The sequence below is a fragment of the Eucyclogobius newberryi genome, unplaced genomic scaffold (assembly GCF_026437365.1).
Source record: "Eucyclogobius newberryi isolate DKJ021-1_F unplaced genomic scaffold, fEucNew1.0.hap1 SCAF_3, whole genome shotgun sequence".
NCBI classification, from domain to species: domain Eukaryota; kingdom Metazoa; phylum Chordata; class Actinopteri; order Gobiiformes; family Gobiidae; genus Eucyclogobius; species Eucyclogobius newberryi.
The window spans coordinates 22,727,786-22,747,821 of NW_027315945.1; the positions used below are offsets into that span (position 1 = coordinate 22,727,786).

The following is a 20,036-nucleotide window of genomic DNA, read 5'->3' on the forward strand; positions in this document are numbered from 1 at the left end:
TAGCCAGTCAGGAGTTTGGTGAGCTTGTTTAATGCTTGCTGATTGTTTATGTATTTGGTTAATTTAATAGGGACAGTGTACATCAATCAACAATAAGAGGTACAAAAAGTGCAAATACACAAACAGTGCAATTAAAAGGTAATGAAGATCAAATTAAAGGCCATTAAGAATGTGTTTCATTGAGCTTTTAAGCATTGGTATTACTGTTATTGTTCCCACATCAAAAACATACCTGGACTACATTAATTTTCATTCATGCTTGTTAAGCATAAAAGAGACTCCATTCTGAATTGCCCCTGTCTCTCTCATAGGTCGAGCTCTGAGACACATTCTGAGCATTTTTGCCACAAATGTTGATCATTGTAAATGTGTGGCTGCATTGATAAAAATAACTTGACCTGGAAAACGCCAGGTGATATGAATTAATTTGTTTGTTTCACAGCTGCATATTTCAGTCATCCTACTTCTACTACTACTACTACTACTACTACTACTACTACTACTACTACTACTACTACTACTACTACTACTACTATTACTACTACTACTACTATTACTACTACATGCAGTCTCACCTCTTGTGGTAGTCATTTTTGAGACAGCAATTATGTTAAAACTAAACGTCCCTAGATGCCCTTCTTCCAAACAATGGAGGCTATTCTAATTCCTGATATCCCAAATAAATGGTTACGTGTTCATAAAGGAAAGCAATGAAACAGTTGATATCTGAGATGCTGCCAAAAGCTCTAATCCGGCTTTTCAGCGCTTGCGACGCGCGCACACCAGTCATTCTTCCACTGCAAAGAGAGAAAGCGGCTCAAATGTTGATGGGTGTTTCCTAATCCAGCCCCAAACCTCTAAATAGCAACTTTCTTTTCTGTCATTTAGTCACACAGTTGTTTATCCCGGCACCGGATCCCTTCATAATGTGGGTTTATATAGTGTGCTGCCAGAAAAATCCAGATTCCAAGACACACAATATCCTTTTGCCTCTGGGGGCCTGATTGTACGCAATTAATGCTGCGCGCCGAAGGAAAAACGCTGGAGTGGTGGGAAGCGGTTTGAAGGTTTTTTTGGGGGAAATTCTTGCTTTTTGCTTAACTTTGTCAAAAAGGAATTGTAAAGTTGCTCTATAAAGTGCTTGTTTCCGTATAAGGCACTGCTGGTTTGTTCTTCCTGACTCTGAAGTGGGAATGTTTGTCTCATCCAGGTGAAGGAGTCTGATCCAGTTCTCTCGTCTCCTCCGGCGCGATTAAAAATAGAAACTAGAAGATGTCTGATTTATTAACGCCTTTAATGAATCAGAACTATAACTCAGAGGGCAGCGTGACAAAAGCAAGGGTTAATAAGAGTAGAAAGAATGGTGTTGTGATGGACATGATTAGAGTGAGTGCATTGATGTACGTATTCTCTATGCTGAGTGAAGTTTCCTCCTCTGCTGCTGCTCTTGCTCCGGGATCGATCCCCAGTGTGCAGAGCTGCTGTACTGACACTCATTATTGGACTAAAGTCACAGATGAAGCTCCACTCAAGCTTCTATATGCCCTTCCCTAATGACAACCTCGTTATGGTGCAATCTTTATGTAATTATTATGACACAATAGATAGAATAGAATAGTGTATTTAATTAATTTGACTTTACTTTGAGCTATACTTTGCGTTGTCTGATTCTTCTGCTTGTCTTCCATGGGCATGATGATTCTGCAGAATGTCAAAAGATATCCCCTAAAACTAATCATCAAGAGTTGCCAGGTTAATAATAGCGGTTCATGCTTGATACATTTGTAACTGCCACATGTTGTTTACAAGTAAATCCAAGTTGATGAGTCAGAGTGAAGGGATCTTGTGTACAATAAATATATCCCACATGTCAGTTTAATCTCTTGGGATTTGAGTTGTGTGATCCATTAATTGCTGTTGAGATCTCTAGATTCACATCCTCAATCAGGAATCTGATCAGGTCATCAAAAGTCACTGACTTCTGTTTTTCACTCACACCAGTCATAGTTGATCTTGCTACTCTCTATTTTTAATATAACATTATATACCATTCTTACGGCACCGTAGCCTTGTCCTGACAGTCTGCTGTACGTGCCCCGTATCACAAATGCAAGCATCAAATTACTATCTCCACTCAAACTTGCTTGAGTTCACACAACGTGCTCGACATAGCTTTGATGACGGACAGAGTCATCAACACAGTGCTTCAAACTTCCTCCTCTGTGTTTGAGAGCGAGCACTGAGCGAGAGGCGGGGCTGAGGGCTGCACACGATGCCACCGCTCCCGTTACGCAGATTACACGTATGGCAAGTGCTCAAACCTGACCAGGCAATTTGGATTAAATGAAAGATTAGGCAGCAGTTTGCTGTTCCTTCTGCAATATTACACTGTCTTCAGTTCTTTATCATTTTAAAACTAACTCTAGGAATCTAGGGAGTTAGAGATGCGCACGAGCAGCTCCACTGTACAAGCCACAGTTTAAACAGACACAGACAGATCAGGGACACAGCTGGGAGCGGTTTAAACTCTACATACGTATTCTTCGATACACAATGAGCACAACAGTCTTTAGATGATGAAAATTGTCCTCATATTCAATTAGCAACAGACTAGTGAAAAACAACTAATGAAATGTGGCCAGCTGGCACGGCAAACCGCAAAGCTGACACTGTGGCATGCACAAAGCCAAAGTGAATCACGTTTTGTGCAACAGAAAGAGTTCATATCTTTCAGCCTGTAGTGTTTTCTATATTTCTGCTGATAAGCAGGAGAAGTGCATATTTAGGAGTAATGTGTTGCTAATAATTATACATCTAAATTGCACCAGAATACAGGAAATAATATAATCCCGAGACCACCTTTAGCAGTGATTTTAGCACTATTTAAAGTTAAATGGCCTGTATGGCTTGTTTGTTTTTAAATTACTTTAGAAATTCACATTGTTTTACAAGTTTGCACGGGGACAGAGCGCGTGCAGAAGCACGGATGGTGGTCAACAGCGTGTAAGTGTTTCAAATGAGTCAATCTGGCAAAGGATTTCACCAAACAGCTGTAAAGACACAGACACACTTACACTATGATAAGCACAGGCTAAATGCATCAAGCAGATAATTTAATACAAGATGTGGTGTAGAGGCCAGTTGGATGAGGGGCACATGAGTATAGTTGAAACCGAACATGTCTAATTGAACTTGTGTAAATGAAAACTTGGTCAAACATTGTGAAACCATCATAGAACAAAGGGTTTTGTGCTGGTTATTTTGGAATGTGAACAATTTGTAAATATAGAAAACTGTAAATGATACTTCAGTTAATGGCTCATTCTTATGTTGTGGTAATTGTTTAGCTCCTGGCCTAAACAATTAAGGGGCCGGTGTGTAGGAGCCAATTCCCTGCCCTCTTTATACCTGGGGTTACCACACCCAACAACTACCCAACAGTGCCCCATAGGGGCTGGAGGTGCACATATGAAGGGCAGTCAAAATGGCTCCTACATGTGGCCTGAATGTAATTAAAATATAAGAGAGGGCATATTAAACTCCTGAATCCTTACAGCCATATCCAATCTTATTTCTCATGTGTATAGTTGCCTTAAATTCTCAAAATGACAATATAGTTAGATTGTAGTGGCAAGTATGTCACGCCCCAGCTCTAACTGGTTATTGTTCTTTTTTTGTACAGTCTATTTTTGTCCATAATTTTACAAAGATGTTTAATCTGTTGAAATAAAGCTTACATGTTTTATTCTTCCTGAGAAATTACATGAAACTAAAATGATCTCAGAGGGGGTCAGTGGAAGCATGCCCTGGTGGTCCTCTGTGGGCATCTCACTAATCATGTGGGACGCCCTGACACCTGCCACCTACTGCGGGCCTGATGTGTGTGTTCAGGTGGGAGCAGAGGCTGCATCTGTCCAGCCAATCAGCCACGCTCCAAGCCCAGACTCCTGTGTTTCTCTCATCTATAACCAGGACAAGTCTGTAGGACGCAAGCCTACACTGTTGACTGACCTTCTCACCTTCGTCATCAAGAAGCAAGCCCGATAGAAGGCGTTTTCATAGAGCAAGCAAGTCTCAATTTGATGCTGTGGACAGGTTTACTTTGTTGGTTGACCGATCTGTAACAGTTATTCTTTGTTTTTGTTGCTTGATCAAATTTATATTTTATGTATGCTTGTATTATTTCAGTAAATAGAACTATATCAAAATAGGAATACAAGAATAGTAGCAATTTATAATGTTTGATCCAAATATATCTTGTCTTCTTGGGATCTTATATAGTTTATGGCCATTCCAGCTTGAGAATGGTCAATTATGTGCCAATTGGTGGCCGAGTGCATGGCACATATGCCAGGCTCCATCTGCAGCCACTCTGATGTAAGTGGCTCTGACAATTTGTTGAACGTCCATGACTCTATCTTCCTCATTCCACACTATAGTCAAGTCAAGTCCGGGGGGTCCCTCCCCCTCTTTGGGAAACACTGCACTAGAACACAGATCAAATGATGCAAAGGTGCACACTAAATGAGCACTTTACATCGCGGTCGTCATCCTCTTATAAAGCACTCATTTGCCCTAAGTAGCTCACGAATACGTTCCCCATCTCTTGCATGCTCCGTGCATATAAGCATGTAATGCAAAAATTGAACATTATTACTGTATAGAGGGCCAAAAACACAAAGTGGGCGGAGCCCACTCAAAATTAACGACAGTACCCGTCAGTGACCAGGGACCCACACCATTAGGTAGGAAAGCGCGAGCGCGTCAGCGCCCCCAAATGTACCAAAAATGCATTGAGATAGGAAATGACCCAAAAAAAATCTGATCGTAGAATCATGAAATTTGGCGCAGAGGTAGATGGTGACAAGAGAAGTAAAAAATATTATTACGGCAACGCCGTCCACCCAACCAAATGTCGGCCATATTGGTTAAAAAATGGCTAAGCATGACTCGGTGAAATGGTACTGAGGAGTGGGACATCAAAAGTTATTCAAATTACATTGATACCTGTCACGGTCTCTGTGCGGCGAAGCCGCAAACTTTAGCTGGATTTCAGAAATCTCCCAAATTTAACATTTCTGCCGTTTGCGCAGATAAATTGTTAAACTCTTTGCCCTAAACCTACTTGAAGTGAAATAAATTCATTTGGCACCACAGCGCCCCCTACAGATTTTATATGAAGGTTAAATGTTTAGTTTTGCGAAATGATATGAAATTTGACACACAACTCAATTTTAGCATACCCATCAAAAAAGTCAATGAGACCCATGTCATAATTGTTATGGTTTTGCCGTAGCGATGACTGAAACCTCCCATGTTATTCCAATGGGGAAATCGCCAGAACATGTTTGCACTTTAGACTTTCACAAACTCCTCCCAGGGCGTTAGACATATTAACCTGAAATTTGGTGAGACTCATCTTCAGGGGTGGACCATCAAAAGTTATCCACATTTTTATTCAAAGAGTCACGGTGTCTGTGCGGCAAAGCCGCACATTTTGCCAAGAATTCAAAATAAAATTGAACCATTGGGGCGCGTTAGCGCCCCCTCCTCTTGCGGCGTGGCGGCGTGGCGGCGGCGTTGTGGCGAGGGCCGATCATTGCCGCTTGCGGCTTTAATTATTATTATTATTACAAAAATAGAATGCTTGATCTTGTCTTATCCTGGCTGCGTTGCTCGCTCCTTTGCTACTACAGCAAATCCTTTGTAGAAATTAATTAATGACTGCTTTTCGTACAGAGGCACTAAAAGGATTGCTTAGTTTTTGTTCCAGTTATTTCATGTTGACTCCTCTTCGCTGCTGTGCTTGTTGCTCAGGAAACAGGCACAGCACAGTCCCAAATGACTTGTAGTGTCTGCCAAAACAGGGTCACAAAGTGTTTAAAAAGACCACAAAATAATTTCATTCACTTTCCCTTTGTTATGGTGCATATATAACGTTGCCTTTACTGTAGGCACTGTATACATCTGTTCTGTGTTCTCCTTTGCTATACATATCTGCATAAATAAGTGTTCATTTTACCATAGTCCAGAGTTCAGCCTCTAACAGCCACAGAGATAAGGCCGTGAAATTCAGCGATGCTTTAAGTCCTGTGCCTCAAGTCGAATGCAGCTATCGATTCTGCCCCTTTTTACTTGAGCTCAGTCAGTAATGATTCACCACATGGATCCCAATCCTCACACATGTGAAGAGGAGGGCTTTTCCTAAACGCTGCGCCGCATGCACTCAAATTGTAATTCAATGGAAATATATGACTTGGAAATGGATCTGCTCCTCCTCTTCATGGCACAAGGGAGCAAGAACCACAGATGACCTGCCATGACCTTCTTATTTAGTCAATAGTGAAATCCAGACCTCAGCACACTAATTATAACATGTTCTTTCTTCACTGCATGTCTTGGTTTTTCTATATTATGAAAATTGGTTGTGGTTGGTTGTGATTACGCTTGTACCAGGATCATTTAGGTTGTGAATGCTGTTTTGGAGATTTGAATATTGGGTATATTGCTCAGAATAATACTTAAAAATAACATAAAATTGCTGCGAAAAGGAGGAGATTCAAAATAAAAATGGGACAAACATAAAGTGATATATCTGTGCTTTTAATTGTCCCAAAGAGCAAGAGGAGGCCGTCCACATCATCAGCACCGGGCCATTATCTGTCACGTAAGACTGATCCAAATGTGGCAGAAAGAGTTTTTCCCCTTCTTTTTTTCTAACTTATCACGTTCCCACGGACGTGATAAGTTAGGAAAAACAAGAAAGAAAAAAAAAGAAATTCTATGTCACTTGCGGGGCTCCGTATAATGGTGCCACAAAATTTAACATCTTCTTTACATTCATTACATAGCCAGTTGTAATAACCCTACATATTGGTAACTCACATTGTTGAATACGTGTATCTGATAATCTAATCAACTAAAAGATTGAAAGATCCAGCACATGTCTGTTGGATTGACAAAACATCTCCTTTGTCAGGGTTAGTTAGTTTAATATTGCCCACACTTTAAATACATTTTGTTGGTGTCATAGCAGTTTGAAAATTCTGCATCTCTCATAGTTCCATAGCTTACCAAAGCTCTAGAAACATATTGAAATCAGCATCCAAAGTCAAAGCTGTGCAGCCCTGTGCCTACTGCAGTCTATATCTTCCACAAGAGTAATTGTGTGGACCAGGCTAGTTCACTGCGCTGTAATTTGAAACTCTATTGAAGTTGTAAATACAGCATCCTCTTCTTTGCTGCCACTGAGGGGATATCTGTTTTCTCCACATTTGGCCTCCTGCTGCCATTATTCACCGGGCTTATTGTCAAGCCGACCATCAGACACACACAAACTGCCCCAAAAACTAGCAACGGAGAACAAGATGGCTGCAGAAAATACGACATTTAGTTTGATCCACAGGCCGTGCTCATCCGGCGCGGCACGACTCGGAACAGCAGAGGTCGATACAACATAAGCAGCTGCTCGACGAGAACCGTCCGCAACACATCTTGTTTACGACGTCGTCAAAGTAAATGGATTTGCTTGGATCTGCACCTAATTTGAAATGCAGTAATGAAGCAGTCTGTTACAATGCATCTGCCAGCGCTCAAACACCACGCCGCACCAGAACAAAGGTCCTCACATGGCTTTTGATAGTAAACTACCCCAATGTATTATTGAGTTCTCTCTAAGCCATTCACTTTTATTACAAGTTAAATGCTAGCGCGAGAGGTTCTGAGGGGGTCGAGGGGCAGTAGTCATTATTTTATATGAGAATTGGTACCTTCTGGTTTTAGGGCGGGTTCCTCTCAACTATTGTACATTGGCTGTTCATCTAGTGGCCTTGCATATTTGTGCTGCTAAAGATGACGCATTGTACAAAAGGTTCATAACAGAAATAGTGAATATATTTTTGTTTGTGAATCAAAAAAATGCTGTAATCATTGACCTGTTATTGTTCAATTGCCTTTGGTTGTCTATTGAAATCATATTTTATTTTTGCCATGGTTCCAAATTCCACAAAACTTTGGATAAATAATAAAGTAGCAATACTTGAAAAATGTATTATAGGACGTTGTTTGGAGGATTGAAAAAAGTGGTTGTGGGTCATTGTGTGGGTCAGAAATTCAACATGCCTGACTTTGGTCTGCTTTAATCTATATCTATATTTAAAGTTTTGTTACAGGACCTTTTAGACAAGCGATTGTTGGTTTATAATAAAAATACATAAATATGAAAGCTTCGTGAGTGCTAATTTTGTGAGAGGATGGAATATAATATAAAACTAGATAAATAAAAATAATTTGAATTTGAAGCATCATCAAAGTACAGTTAGTCTTTTGTGAGAAACTTTTTCTTATTAAATTTATTTACATTTTTTTGGTTAGTTTGTTTTAGCAAAATATAAGCTTTCACTTGGAACATTTTACAATCTGCACCTAAAGATGTTTTATTATTTCATTTTGTCAACTCCATAGATTTATATAATTTATCATTTCAAAGGTTGTTTTCTGAAAATGTGTTTTTCCCATAAGGACATAATAATCACACACCAAACTTTACAATCTAGTACTTAGCAAGATTTTGACAAATTGTACAGAATTGTGCAGAACATATTTGTTGATATCTAATTCAAAGCATGATTTATTTATTTAAGGGTTTAACTCCCAAAAATTACTGGTAGAAGAAATTTGAATTTACTACAATTTTTGATAGATTTATTTTACTCAAAAACAAAATAACATATTCAAATACCCCCCTATCTATCTAATATGGAACAAAATAAAGCATGAACCAAACCACACATTTTTCAGATGTGGATGTTCCAAAAATAAAATCCTTATTCATATTCACCTTATTCCCGTGTGGGCGTCGCCATACGACGTAATACTTCTTCTGGTTGTTTTCGTTAACATAGGGCGGCCGACCTCGAGAGGAAAGAAGTTCTACACAGACTAAAAAGCCACTTTCGGGCCCAGGAAATCAGTGACTTGTTGGTCACATGAACATTGGATATTTTACACAAATTAATCTACTTTATAGCATATTCTAATGGTGAGACTTTTCCCTCGTTCTCCATTTAAACCAATGGAGTTCCCTCTGGACCGGAAGTGCGATTACAACGGGGAAAAAGAGGGAAAAGTGGGTGGGTGTTTTGTTTTTAAAACCAGAACAGAGGCTTTTACAGATTAGTGTCTTTTTAATAATCATGATAAAGTCTCCTCTCACAGGCCTTTGACAAATGCAACAATGTTGAATACTGTGCAGACATATTAATCCGTGTGTGTCCTCCACAGGTTAACAGGATTCACTATTCCTGCGCCTGTGACCAGCTCCGGATCCATATTTTCACTGAGGCTCACCAGTGACTTTGCAGTAAGCGCTCATGGGTTTAAAGCTACTTTTCAAGGTGAGTGCTTCATCTTTTTGTGTGTAAGTGCGCTCTGTAGTCTGTTACATTTTTTATGTTCATTTTATTCAATTATATTAGTTTTAATGTGAAATTAAGGAATTAGGTGGAAGAGTGGAAATATATTATATAATTTATTTTTTGGAGGATTTTCAGTTCATCTTTCCATCCACAACTGGATTAGTAGATTTCTAAAGCAGCGCTGCCTGTTTAAAGGCAAAGCAAATATATAATCTATAATATAATCTCCCCCTCTCCTCTCCTCGCTCTCACTCTTTGGTCGCTGTGCGCCAACAAGCCATCAGCTTTCTCTGTCCGTGAAGCAGCGGGCATAAACCAGCTGTACTCGCGCTGACTGTAGCTCGCGCTCGGACCGGCCGTTCAGCGTGCCACAGTCATGTGTACACCAGACTTTGCAGCTGGAGACATTTCTTCAGTATATTGTAGGTACCAAAATCCCCACAAATAGACCCCAGCAGAAAACTGGTGGTGGTAAAAATAGAACCTGAAAGAAAAATTGAACTCTGAAAAGGGGGTGTCGGAGGAGGGCATGGCAAGCCAAACTGCTGAATGAAGTGGATGACTGGTGACTGGCAGCTGCTGAGTCCATCATAACAGGGTGGGGTCTTCTAGGCTAAAACCACGCTTCACCTCACTTTACCCAAGTGTATTTAATTTCCTTTAATATTCCACTGTAAAGTCATCATTCCATTCATTCATCACAAAGTCAAACATTTGGTACCTTTAAGAAATCAAATCTAATTTCATATTTCCCAAAATTCATCTGTGAAAAAGTGGACCTTTCGGGTGGCTCCAGAGGTGCCTGTGAAATTGCATGGCAGATGGTGATGGGAATTGGTGGAGTTAATGGATGTAGTGAGTTATGTGTGTTGAAGCAGAGCAGAGTGCAGCAGGGAGTTGTCTAAATATGAACTGTCCTTCTGCGACCAACCCACTGCACTTTCTCTCACCCAGTATTTAATTCATCTACAGCATTTGTTTTTACTCAGCACTCTCATTTTTAATTTATGTAACTATGGAATTAATTTTCAACTAGTTGCAAAATACCATGATGCTGAGGCTCAGACCACTTGTCCCTTGAGTTACCTTGGGATAATGCCAAGAGATTTACAAATTGATTTAATATAATAATGTATCTATTTGGAGTGTCCTGGGCAAAATTCTGTACCAAAAAAGAAAGAACCAGAAAGTGCACCTCAAGGTCTGATTATTACAAATGGTGTGATGTGGTATCTTGTCAACCAAAAAAGTGTCCCGCAATTCAAAAAGGCTGAAAAATACTGCACTATTGTAAAAAAAAACAGTATCATAGGAGTTGAGTGTGCTTTACAGTCAGCTCCCTTGCCTCTCTCAGTTAGGAGAGGACTGGTTCAATTCCCAGACCAATACTCTTGGATTCAAGCCTGCATTTCATTCCCAGTTTCCTGTTTCTGGTTATAAATGGGATTCTTCCTCTCTCTGCAATGGCATGCATGTGTTAACAGGATAGCCTCTAGTGAAAGAATGCGCTGTATATGATTATCTGTGTCAGCCCAGCAGACAATCAATCATTGTCCACGTGAACCCGCCTAAGGCCCAAAATGGATGAGAGAGACTTCAATCACTTGTAACTGCTACACTGGGTTTATTTTTTTGGTCTCACAACACGTAAGCGCTCACCTGGACACAACAACATTGTCCTCGCTGCACCTTAATATGTAGTTTGAATTTCCAGTTAAAGCTAGTGTACTCAAATACTAAATAATACATGTTAATCTCCTCTGTACATGTTTTGTATCTAATATCTAACTAAATTAAGCAAGGGATTTTTTTTACACATACAATGGCTTTTTTTTATATGAAAACATTGCATGATTATACACTGTTGCATATGCTACATCAGTCACCTGCCCCTGACCAGTCCACCCATGCTGCCCTTTCCCCCCCTGCCCGTCCCACCTCGGAGCATCACCTCTCCCTCCATCTGTGCACACGGACCCGCTCTGGCCCTCCATGTCCCTGGATACTTACTAGGGTTTATTAGATCATGCTCATTTGTCTCCATTTGTTCACATTTCAACATAAAGGTTTGCATTATTAAAATGGTGGTAATTTTAAGGGTGGTAAAGTATATTCCCTAAACTAATTATATGAGTAATATTGCAACAGTGAATGATGGTAATTTACGAGTCTGGTAAAGATGATCGTCACCTCATGACCTGAATGGTTATTGTAAGTCAAATATAGCCACATGCTGTAATGCCCAACTTTTTTCTCATGAATGAGTAAATTCTCCTTTTTACCCCCACTGCACACTACATGCTTTTTCAACAGCATGTAGCAACAGAAAATATTTCATACTTTTCAATCCTGTCAAAAGAGTCACTTTGGGGTGTGAGCTGCTCTGTCCTTTGGTAGTTCACCCTGCTTCTCTTCTCTGTTTCAAATAGCTGTTCTAAAGTGTTTGTAGTGAAACAAAATCAGTGTGAATATTAGCGTTGTGCCTAAGGGTTTGGGAGAGCTAGGGACAAGTTTGACAGATTAAAATACCTATTTCTCTTTTCATGGTTTGAAAATCACTTTAAGTTAACATTTGTATGGCTTTGGTTTCATTTTGAAAAATGTGCAAAATTTGATCTGTACAGTTTTTGTGTCCAATGTTAACACAATTAAGCAACACATGTAAACCCGGCTCTATCCATAATGAAAGACTTCTGATATGTTTCATTAAAATATATATAAAGCTATTCAATTCAGGGGGTATATTCATGCACTTTAGGGTGTTTACATTATGCTAAGCAATGGAAAATCTTGGTGCTAAAACCCCAAACATAAACTTTCCCCATCGGAGTCAGGTCCTATCAGGGCGATGTCTCCAAACCAAATAAACAGATATTCAGTCAATGTTCTCATTCATAATTCAGAGTGGTGTCTAACTGCGGTCTGCTGTGTACATCGGCTTCTCTGTTATGCTGATACAGTTAGCTCCATTGTGGACATGAATATGGAAATCGTCTCATTCTTATGGTGGGATGTGGGATGCAGTAGACTTCCTGAGATGATTGAATCATGACTGCAATTAAGTGGATTTAGATTTGCATTTTATGAAGGACACAGTAAAGGACAGAGACTAACTGAATCTCATTTTGTGGTGTAGCTGTCAATCTCCCTTCAGGTCAGGCTCCTCTTACACTGAGCACTGACTTATGCTCAGCGCTGGGTCCATTGTTAGAGCTGTTATTTAAACAGATTAGGCCGCATTAGTGGAAGAAAAAGGATGTGTCCCAAGGTAAGAACTACACATCTAAAATATTGCTCATTTCTTGCAGCTTCATCGTATTTTTGCTATGGATTTTGAGACGCACAAGGCTATGAGTATTAGCCCCCAAAACACTCGTTCCTTCCTATGTTGAATCGAGGCAGCTGTGTTTGTCTGAAACATGTGTGAGCCTGGATTGTAGTTGATGCTTTTCCCTTTGTTTTGTCTGACTTCCTTCCAAGCAGCGTCAGCCTAAGACAGGAGGCAGACGTGAGGTTTACAGACTGTGGGGACATGCACTCCGTCAGACTCATCTTCAAAGAGCTGCAGTCAGTAGAAACACACAGAGCAAATGAACAGATTTAACCCCTCTCAGAATGCAGTTGACGAGGTGCTGCTCCATTAGCGCGTTCAATAGGGCAGCAATCTCTGACATATGGTATCTATACATACGTTTGTTCAGATTTGCTCAGTTTGGAATTCACAATGTGGCGTACAAAGGAAAAATAATGTTGACTTCTGTCAACTGCAATGTTTTTAGCGTGAATTTGGCATTAATTCAAGAAGTTCTTCAGTTCTGGCTCATATCTGGTTAAGGACTGGCTTTAATATCTATCTGAAGGGAGGCGTCACGTCTAGAACTGACTGTTTACGGTAAAAAGTGTTTTTATTCAAATAAGTCAGAGCTGCATCAGAACTGAAGAAGCTTAAAACTTAGAATGCTGTCTTGTTGACATGCTGTATGAACCCCTTTTTGTGTCATTGTATATGTTTTTATTATAGTTGCACATCTCAATCAAGGTAGTTTGTGGAGGAAACAAACAAAATAGAAAAGAAAAGAAAAGTTGCACCATGGAATTCAAACTTGTGCAATATAATTGGTTTGCATTTGGTTTTTATTTACATTTCAGAGCATTGCCGATGTTTTTTTTTACAGTTTTAGTTTTACCAGTATCCCAAGGTGCTTTTGTACCAGCTGGTTTTCCTGAGTTTGCTTCACTGTTATTGGTTGTCCTTCAGAAAGTAAAACTCACTTGCTTTGAGCTACTACTGTACCTAAAACTTTTGGATTCCTCTGGCGCTTCTGGAGAGGCTCATCAAAGTGGATCATCTTTTTTAATGTGGGCTACAGTCTGTTTGGAGATTGTAAACATTACTGGAATCTGAATAAAATGCTCTACTTGTATTTCAGTCCTACAGCTAAACATCATCAACATATGCTGTAAATGTGTCTAGCGCAGTGACATCATGGCTCTAACTGTACAGTGACCGAGGGGCAGTGACTCAGTGTGTGGATAATTAAGCCTGAGATGCATCTATTACTGTTTAATTAGAGACCCGAAGGTGAGCTTCTCCAAACATTTATTGCAGAAAGACACACTTGTTTTGTTGTAAACATTCAAAAACAGCTGACACAGTGCAATGACGAGCCCTTCTACTTAGAGTGGATCAAGTCTATTTGCAAAATGCGCTTCACCTCAAATTATGCAGATTGTAGCAAAACATTCAAACTGTTCATAATTATAACGTATTCTTATTTACTGTTTTGTGAAAATGTGTAATTGGCTAATTAAAAGTTTCTCATGTCTGATCAAAAGTAGCTGGATTTATGTATGGCTTAAAGTTTTATATTTGACTGAATGCAATCTGCTCGAACCCCCAAACATCTGGAGATAAACTGAGTGCTCTGTTCAGGGGCAGGTTCATGGGCGTCAAGCTGCTTTTCATTGAACATGAATGAATAACTCAAATAGAACTTTCTGGCGTGATCTAGTGTTATAGGCATGTGACACCTACAGGTCTATGTCCTCTTTGTTATGTTAGGTCTAAATTTAAGGAGCATATGACAGGTTCTCGTGTTTTTCTAATGATTTACTGTTTAGTGGGATAGTTCCTGTGGTAAATATTTATTTTAAAATATTTTCATCTTTTTCAGTTTACCCTGTCATGGGACAGTTTGTGAAAAAATGTTTTGGAATAAATATTGAAATTATTGGAAGTAGAAACTGTGATATTTCATCCAACTTGCAGGCACAATTTGCCGTATGACAATTTCCACACAACTGACTGTTATTCCACTGACTGTTTATTATTTGTGAAATCCTAACTACATTGTCACTTATATGGATATTATATTTGGCTCTTGTTGCTAGGTAACAGCTTTGGATTTATCTCTACTGATGTCACAGCTGCTGCTCTTGTCCAACCAGCAAATACAATTATAAACTTTAGTGAAATTAAAGAGTCAAAGCGAAATGTGCGAGATGCACTTTAAAGTGTATATGGGAGGATAGACTACACAGTTCACTAAATGTAACATGATTAAATTTCAGATTTTACTAAACATTTTGTCTAGTTCTCCCCAGTTCGACATTTTTTTTTTAAGTTTAGAATTGTCCTTGTTACCTAGCAAAATCCAAACAAAATATTTGACAATAATTATTACCTGAAAACACCTTTATTTTGTTGAATGATTATTTAAACTGTTTGAAAAATGTGTCAGTTGTGTCTAAATTGTGTATTTTCAATGGCACACAGATTCTACACCACCACATCAAGTCATAAAGACAAAAACTGGCTCCGCTCTCTAACATGAGCTTTTAGAACCAGAGCAGAGAGCAGCTTCTCGAACCCATGGATGCTAAAACCTGCTAAATAAACCTGTGTGGGACGTTTGCAGGTTGTGCCTAACTGAGCATGTTCAGAGTGAAGCAACAGCAGCTCCAAATTTCAACAAACAGACTTAAAATCTATCTTTTGGAGACATGTCTTTGTTTGTAGCTCTGTTCATGTTTCCAGTGATTAGATGTTAGTTAGAAATACAGGCAATCCTTTGACAACATAGAACGCTAATTTGTGTAATGAATTGGTCGATGTAGTCAGGTTATTTATCTATTTAGGACTCTGATAAGATATGTGAGTTTAGCTCAGTAGGCAGGTGTTTGCCCTTCATGTGGGAGACCCGGGTTTGAAGCCCACCCTCACAAAATAGGTTAATTATTTTGTTTCCACTTAATATTGATGAACATCCTGGGTCTGCTTGCTCATCCATAAAAGTCACTGCACGCCACTGGATTTAGCAAATGGATAACTGTCCTCAGACACTCCCTCTGGACAAGGAAAGACTACAAAAAACCCTGTGGGACCAAGTAGAGACCTCGACGACAACCACGGTGAAGAAGAGATCCTACTCGCAGATGAGGCTGCAGATGGTCCATGACTGACGTGCTTCCATTTGCAGATAAAGAGAGTTCATCCAGGCAGACGAGGAGCATTTACTTTAGAGTAGAGAGCGTTCCTCGTGGCCTAGCACTTAAGTGATATTCGAAAGCACTAGACAATCCGATCTAATTTTAGTTCCAGTAGATACGTACAACTACAAGAGTGTTAATATTAATCTATCTCTCTACCGGGGTTAACCCAGGTTCTAACTTTACATAATACTGAATACCTGCATTAACATTTATTTTGTATCATATTATTTATACACACATATTTTCACGTTGAATTGCATTATATTATAGCTTTTGGGTTTTGTTTAGCATTTATTGAGAAGATAAGAGAACCTTTTATCACAAATTAAAGACAGACAAATTGCACATGCCTTCACTATAAGAGCTGTATTTTCTATTTCTCTCACAGTGTAGTTCAAACCCTAATCTCATGATCAAATACTACAATGTATTCCCCTGATTTTAGAAAAGTAACTGTATTTTGTATTTCCCAACACTGTATGGGAATACTGAATAAAGATGGCTTGTGGGTTAGCTTTTATCAAGTATACATTTATACAGTCTACATTTGACCTCACTTTGCATACGTTCATGACTCTTATCTTTCTTCATGGTTAAGTTTTTATAGTGAAATTTGTTTTTCCATGTTGTATATATCCAGGGGGGTCTGTTGTTTTTGATGTGTTTAGCTACACTTTGTTGAACCCAGTGCATTTAATATTTCAAACAAATACATCTTGATTTGTGTCTCCATGAGCTCCATAGAGACATCATTGCTGCCAGACACCACGCTGTGCTCGGGGTTTTCTCACTCATTGAAGTTCGTGCTACATAGCTGTAATAAACATGAATATTGACATGAGCTAAAAACGGCATACCAAGAAACAATGCACTGAGATATGAACAATAACACCACTCTCAATGTACTATAGTAGTCCAAAAAGTAGTGGATTTATTGTAGTATTGTAGTATTGAAGTACATTTTTTTAATTTGTCATGTTGTCATGTTTAGCACAAGCTCAACAGCGGAAAGATATTTTCATTTTATTAACAGGCCAAAGCCGCATCTTCCCAGCCTTATTAACTTCTATTGATTTATTTCCTCATGAATGCTGTTATGCATCTTAATATGGCAATAAAATGCACAGTATTTGGCCATTTTAAATGCTAAAGGGGGAAATGTGTATCTGCCTGTTTTTTCCACTTATATTTCCCAGAATATACTATGGTTCGGTGGTGAAACTATTTCATAACTCTTTTTAAAATATTGAAAGAAACAGAACATTAGCTGTGTAGTACTTTCTGTACAAATATTGTGGCTTCCTGTGTTTTGCTCATTTACAGTTGGGACGAGGTTTAGACAGCCACAAGGCCCAGAAGCATCTGTTAAATGCAAGATGAATGGTTTAAAATAGCATCTAATTGCTGCTCTAAACAAACTGCAGTGTTCTTCTGTGTAATTAGAAACAAATCTGTCTAGACCTGTGCCATGGTGAAAACCTTTAGATAGACTTGCGGTGTCCCATGATGCACTGCTGTATGATGGAGATGGTCAGAAGGATTTTATAATGTATGGATATTTATAGACATATTAAACCTATTTTCTTGTTTATTTTCTTTTTCAGAACTCAGGAGCAGTGCATGTGGTAATCCTGGGGTTCCTCCAAAAGGCATTTTAAATGGGACCCAGTTCAATGTGGGAGATAAGATCCGGTACAGGTGTGTGAGCGGCTACGTGCTGGACGGACACTCTCTGCTCACCTGTGTGAGGAACACAGGAGGAGTGTCTGTGTGGGACTTCCCTGTGCCAATCTGCAGAGGTAAGACCGCTACTCATCTGGTTTACTTATTTCATCTGTAATGTTTTGTGTGTGTGACATGTTTGTTGATGCAAGGTGCCTTCTCTGCAAAGGTATTTGTGAGCACCATATTGTACATATATTACTTTTATTTCAACCCGCTTTCTTCTCCACAAAACCCCCACAGTAGATTGTTAAATATTAGGCATAATTACTTGGACATAATTAAAAACGCTGAGAAGCTTTCACATTTCTATGATTTTTACAAGTTTGGTGCTTTTTACCATGGCAGTTATTGTTTGGTTCTTATTGGTCAAATATCAAAACAAATCAAAGTGATTCATGAGAATCCACCTTTACTGTGTGTATGTAGTGTTAGATTTACAACACTTTTCCCTGAAGAAATGTCAAATTGACAGGTTATTGTTTCACATGCCGTTTGATTTCCCAGAATTACATTTAAAGTTAATTGCAGTGCAGTGAAATAATTTCCCCTTGGGAATGATCGAAAGTGATTCTCATGTGATTGACAGGGGAAGAAGTGCGTGCGCCCGCTCTGCCCCACAGTTAAATATGCATGTCTTAATTTGATATATTGATTTAATTCCAAACTCTTGAGATTGAACTGATTTGACTTGAAGACATTGACTGGAGCCGTGCAAAGTTAATGAAATAAATTCCTGTAGGGCAGCTTCTATCAGTCCTTCGATAAGCCACACCTATAACACGATTATAGGCAGTATTTATTGCGGCTGAAATTGAGTTTATATTTCATCTTGTTTTGCTTCCAAATGACTTTAACAGATCTTGTCTATCATGAGGAAAGCTGTCTGTCTTAATTGTGAGTTTGCAGTTAGCATTTGCTTGGAGTGTGCTAGTATTATCAACATAATTAAGTAAAACAAACTGGATGCGTGTTGGAAAGCTGATGTTGGTTTTGTGCTAAAATAAATGCCCATAAAGGTGTTTATTTATTTAATTTGTTATTATTTGTTACTTTTGTGTCTAGATAATACTGAACTAGTTTTCACAGACCTTCTCTAATTGCCAATGAGTAATGGACAGAGTGCCTTAAGTAAAGCAACTCAACAAACACGTAATGTCATGGTCGATTTGAACACATTTTTCTTTCTGCTAGTTGAAGTGCTTCGTCATCTAAACAGTAATAGGAGGATTAACTGAGAAAAGCCCACTTTCTAGATATACATCCCAAAGCGATCCCAAAGCCAGCAGAACAAATTTGCACTTGCCGTCTCATTCGACAGTGCCGAGCGCAGCAGAAAGGAAGTGGTCGAGCATATGCCGTGCTGTGACATGCTCCGAGGAAACAAAACGCTGCAGATGGAGGAGGGCTCTCGCCGTTTTAAGGATGATGTTAGCATTTTTTAGCCAGAGGCACACCAAACATGTCTGCTGTGCTGTACTGGCCCGCACACTGCCCAGCCACTCTCCTCTATCCTCTATGCAGCCAGATGCTCCTTTGATCTTATTCCTTAGAGATTCTGGCCTTGCTGCTTATTGTTTTTCACAATACTCTTCACTACAGGCCAGTCCCTGTGTGCTCGCTCCAGCTCTGCATCAGCCCAGGCGGCTCGCTCATTCAACGTGTCACCTCCTTTTGTGGCATCATTCCACTTTTATGTTCATGCAGTCTTCTGAAGTCCACTCTATTGTCCAGTGTGTTATTTATGGGTTTCTGTTTACTTTATCAGTGCCATCTTGAGCATCTATTCAAAAAAAGAATATTTTGCTTTGAATTGTTACTGTTATTGCAATAGTAATAAAGGCATGGGCTGTCACAACAATAACATGTTAGTATTACAATGACAAAAAAATAAAAATATTTAAGTGTACATTTTTGGAATACACATTTACATTTTTACATTTTACATTACATTTATTTTGTTTATAAAATACTCCCAGTTACTAGTTTTTGTTTGATATATTGTGACCGGAATGATGAAATTTATTGACTAACCAAAAAATCTTTACATCCCTAAAAGGCAGTTATCAATATATTACAATATTGTAGAAATAACTGTATAAAAAGTAACAACACACATGAAATATAAACAAATTCAGTGTGTATATTTAGTATTGATTCTGGAAATGAAATGTTATATAAATGCTGCCATGATCAGGGCCTCTGTGCTGTCCTTCAGACCAGCCCTTTCTGACCATTAGTAGGATTTTGTGAAATCAGTCACTTCAGTTTTGTTTCGGTGGTACATCCAATTTAGGGGCGTGTCCTCCCATGTAGGGGCGTGTCCTCCCATGTAGGGGCTTGTCCTTCCATGATGGTCCCTCCAGCACCTTATCTTCCTCTGTTCCCCAGTGTCTGAGACGTCCA

At 39.1% G+C, this 20,036-nt stretch overlaps 1 protein-coding gene across 3 annotated transcripts in view; it reads left to right on the top strand.

Moving 5' to 3' along the window:
• Nucleotides 1–20,036, top strand: part of LOC140373520 (CUB and sushi domain-containing protein 3-like) — a 211,921-nt gene that overhangs the window by 39,605 nt on the left and 152,280 nt on the right. For all 3 annotated transcript variants that reach the window (XM_072460052.1, XM_072460054.1, XM_072460053.1), the window contains exons 3-4: nucleotides 9,283–9,395; nucleotides 17,513–17,707. In XM_072460052.1, coding sequence (XP_072316153.1) covers nucleotides 9,283–9,395; nucleotides 17,513–17,707 — 308 coding nt within the window. The remainder of the gene's footprint in view (nucleotides 1–9,282; nucleotides 9,396–17,512; nucleotides 17,708–20,036) is intronic.